Source organism: Cariama cristata, unplaced genomic scaffold (assembly GCF_000690535.1).
Source record: "Cariama cristata isolate BGI_N322 unplaced genomic scaffold, ASM69053v1 scaffold24303, whole genome shotgun sequence".
Lineage (NCBI taxonomy): Eukaryota > Metazoa > Chordata > Aves > Cariamiformes > Cariamidae > Cariama > Cariama cristata.
Window position 1 is genome coordinate 244 of NW_009608145.1, and position 4,446 is coordinate 4,689.

At 37.7% G+C, this 4,446-nt stretch overlaps 1 protein-coding gene across 1 annotated transcript; it reads left to right on the forward strand.

The window, feature by feature from the left end:
• Positions 1-1,716: 1,716 nt before the first annotated feature.
• ZFAND5 (zinc finger, AN1-type domain 5) lies at positions 1,717-2,907 on the forward strand (the record flags this gene model as incomplete). Its single annotated transcript, XM_009697023.1, has 3 exons — positions 1,717-1,867; positions 2,279-2,390; positions 2,810-2,907. Coding segments are annotated over exons 1-3 (361 nt in total), but the record flags the coding sequence as incomplete, so codon positions are not given.
• Between the last annotated feature and the right edge of the window lie 1,539 nt (positions 2,908-4,446).

The window sequence follows — 4,446 nt, forward strand, 5'->3', positions numbered from 1 at the left end:
CAAGTCAGCTGAGGCTGGTGGTAGCAGTGTGTTTGATAGCACTTTGAGCTTACCTGCTTAATAAAAGGGCAAAAGTACAGTCTTTATTTGTGTTGTATAGACGTAGGCCTAAAATATAGACGACGAGATTTTTTTAGAGTACTCTAGGTGGGTCATGGTTTCTTCTCACTCCCTTAACTGGTGTGTATGGCTGTAAAACTGCCAGAATAAGCGTGAAGCTGTTTTGCAGCCCTGAGAGGAAGCTCTTTATACGTGGAAGGTATTCTAAAGACGTAAATAATCTGACTATTTATACCTGGAAAGTGAGGTCCTTTGCTTGTTTTCTCCTCCTCTTGGTTTACTTTGATCCCAGAAATTTAGTTTAACTAGACAAAGGCAGCTGTCAGTTGTAGCTGTCATACTAGTGGAACATAAGTTTAATACTGGCAGTGTGATATTTCTTAATTAAAAGAAGTATTTGTCTATACACTGTAATGAATTCACTTTCAGCATTTTTGACTTCTCACAAGCATCAGTAGTCAAGTATCTCTTACTGTGACTGTTCCTGAATAGGAAGACAGCAGTCTAGAAATAACACTAAAATGTCTCCAGGTGCCATGTACAGTGCTTCTACTAAATTAAAATTTTGGGAGGGCAAGTGCAGTATTCGTAAGTGTCCTCAATTTGCGGCAGATTGCTTGATTACTGTGTTCCAGTTTTATTGCCCTTGGGAATCAAGGATTTGGTTGCTGTTCAGTTTTTCTACTGATCTTGCTTTGCAGAGGTTAACCAGCAATGAGGGTGAAGTATTTTTATTTCTAACTTCTGCAGGTCTTGGCAGAGAGTTAGCATTGTCTGCCTGTGGGAGGCTGAGAAGTCTTGCTATAACTTTATTAAGACAAAGGATTTAACTGGTTTGTGATTTCGCCCCCCCCCCTCCCAAAATGTGTAGGATGTGTAATAAAACATATTCAACAGTTTAAGGTGGTTAAGTTTTGTTTCTCTTGAAAGAGTAAGACCTGGTCTAAACTTCTTTCATAAATGCTGTTTAGATTCTGAGTTGAAGGGTCTGTTGTACACATGTTGTTGCCAGTTAGTATTATGTTTCATACACAATTTAAGCAGTGCTCAAGGCCTTGTTTTGGAAATTCCTACTAAAGGTAGGAGTACAGACTTTAAATGGCTGCTGCCAACACTTTAGAGATTTTTATTGTTCTGTTTGACAAATGTATTGTGAGAGTAGGAACTGCTAATAGTGGAATTTGCATCAAAAAGATGAAGATCAACATTACTGAAGAAGTGGGACTCTTCTGCTGGAGCTGGGGAAAAAATAAGCTATGTTACTTGCTAGAATTGTTCAGTTGATATGAAATTGGTCTTCCTTCTTCTGCATATCCCTGTTAGCGCTCATAGGTTGGTAATAAAGGGCTTTTTTTGGCTGTCAAATTGAATTTGGTCATAACCTGCACTTGCAGCTCAGTGCCCAACAAGCACATTATTTCTCAATATTAGTATGATGACACTTTTTCTTCTCTTAAAGGTTCATAATGATGTTGCTTGGCAGTACAATTGCAGTATTGAATGGTATATTAACATCCATATAACCCTCTTTAAGAATGCTGATATCACTTTTGGGGAGCAGGGTGAGCAGACATACTTTAGATCTATAATGCCATAATTGACTTTGGTGACATGCCAGCTCCTAATGCAGTTCTTGATTTTATTTACAGCATCGAGATGACTCAGGAGACAAACCAGACCCCAGGGCCCATGCTGTGTAGTACAGGATGTGGATTTTATGGAAATCCTAGGACAAATGGGATGTGTTCTGTTTGCTACAAAGAACATCTTCAGCGACAGCAGAATAGTGGTAGAATCAGCCCAATGGGTAAGGATGTGTGGTTTGGTTTTTTTCCTTTTAAATTAAAAGATATAGAAGGTGACGAGGAATCCCAGAACATTTTTCAAGAGAACTTCTGAAAGCTGTGTATTAAAACAATGACTATCAAAGAGAATACTGCTTTAAATCACGGTAAAAATAAAAATACATTTCTGTGTGATGTGTTCTGGTCCACTTGGCATTCAACCGTAACGTGCTTTCCTACTTAGCCTCATCTGTTGTCATATTCTTACAGAATTGCTATATTTTGGTTGTTAACGGTATAGCCTTAAATAAGAAGTAAGGTGCAGTAGCAGTGAAGATTGTATGCAGACAGTTCATAGCTGTATATGAGACTATTTGACTAACATATATTCTACAATTTATTCATAACTAACTTGTCAAATTCTTGTTATACAGGAACAGCCAGTGGTTCAAACAGTCCTACCTCAGACTCTGCATCTGTACAGAGAACAGACAGTAGCTTAAACAACTGTGAAGGTGCTGCTGGCAGCACGCCTGAAAAATCAAGGTAAGATGATGGTATTACTTTGGGGTTTGAATGAGCTGTGAGCGTGCAGCAAATTGAAGGCCTGCAGCAATCCTGCCCTATTGTAGTGAGTTTCTGCAGAGGAAGAAGGGACGGTCTACCTGACAGTGCTTTATGAATCTGTGTGAATGAGAACTGATTAAAATATTTGGTGTTGGACTGCTACATTTAAAAGGATGTATTTGATTTATCTGGAGAAATACTTGCTACAGGTTTACCTTTTTTCTTCTAGGAAAGCTAAAATAGAGTAAAAAATGTGTTTTGAAGATACTAGAAGCAGAGATCAGGAACATGTATCAGGAGTAATTAAACAGGTAGTTTATTAATAGGTCTGGACAGTTTAAGATTCTATTATGAATGTGAAACTAACATAAATTATGTTTTTCACCGTACTTAAACAGAAATGTGCCTGTTACCGCTTTGCCTGTAACGCAGCAAATGACAGAAATGAGCATTTCAAGAGAGGAAAAAGTAACACCAAAACCAGAGACTGAGCCAGGTATGTTTGCAGAGTAACACTGTGTACAACTGGTGACTTAAGGGAAGCTAGCTAGTGGTTTGTTTGCTTTCTAAGCGGGCACCTCCTGTTGTGGTGGTGGTTGTGAGGAACTGTTAAGATGATTGTTAAGGATGCTTTTTGAGTTACTCTGTCATCGGAATCAAGGAAACGGACTAGTGCCACAATAGAGTTTTAAGGTGCATGTTCAATGTTAGTAAAAAAAATTGACACCTGTGAGGGTGGCTTTGGCTCCCAAACCTTCATTTTTAAAAGTAGGGCACTCTGAAATTGCATTTGAGCAATGTATTCAGTTTTGAAGTCAAAATGTTGAGATTTCTGTGTATTATCTAGCAGTACAATTCCTGCAAAAATCATGGCAATCAAAATGGCTTGTTGCATTTGGAGAATGGAGTTCTTAATGAATTCCCTTCTACAGAGGAGTGAGGCTGTGGGGGAAGAGAATACATGGTTTAAAAATACTAACAAAAGCTGTTTAGGGTTCTTGAATTAATTGAGTTATCAGTATGTAGAACCAAAGCATTGTTCCATGGATGTGGGATTCTTGCAGCCTTAATTGCTAGGTGTGAATGGTCAATTCAGAAGTTTTATTCTTGTACTGGACGGCTGTAGTAATCAAACTTTAAAGTGTAAACTGTTTCTTGGAAGGTGGCAGAGAAGGACAGCTTTCTTATGTACAACTAGTGAGTGATTGAATTCATATCAGTTTGTTCAGATATCTTAACACACTTCTTCTGTACTTTTACACATCCACACTTTTTTATTTAATTCAACAGTTCTGAAATGGTCTTAAAACACTAAAAGCTGGTGTTTGGTAGGAAGTCTCCTCACTCAGATGAAGATAAAATTCTTTTTTTTTGTTTTTGAAGTCAGTCAGATGAAAATTGCAGCAGATGCTACTCAATACTGTATAAAAAGTGATTTTTATCTAGATGTATCTTTGCCAGCAAAGACTGCTCTAACTGCTCGGTATTTGTATGGAGGATTTTACTGTTTGCAATAAGTCATGCTAAGTCAAGATTTTGTGACGTGAACTAAAGTACAGTTACGCAATATATTGGGGTTTTTATTACGTATAGGCTGAGAGGAGATTTTTGCAAGTATTAACTTCCTGTAACTGATGTTATCTCAAGAGGCTTTCTATATGTAACTGAGAAATAATTTAGACTTTGCTACAGTATTTATAAAACCATCTTGCCGTGTTATGAGTTCCTACCTGAAATGTGGCAAGCAGGAAACAGGAATACATAAAACGGTTCCTACTGGCAGTTCTAATAAGAGTAATTTGTCCTTTTTGCCAGATATAAAGGACAGTCTTCTGTTATTTTTGACATATTGCCTGTTTTTTCAGGTATGGTGGATCAACTTGTATGATAGGTAGCGTCACACAGCACTCTATTGATTAGCACAGAGGAAAAAATGCAAAAGCAGCTCAAGATACTTGGGTGTTGTTGTAAATAATCTTGTTGGTTGAAATGGTAAAAGCTGTCACAAGCTTGTGTAGACATCACTGGAAAAACT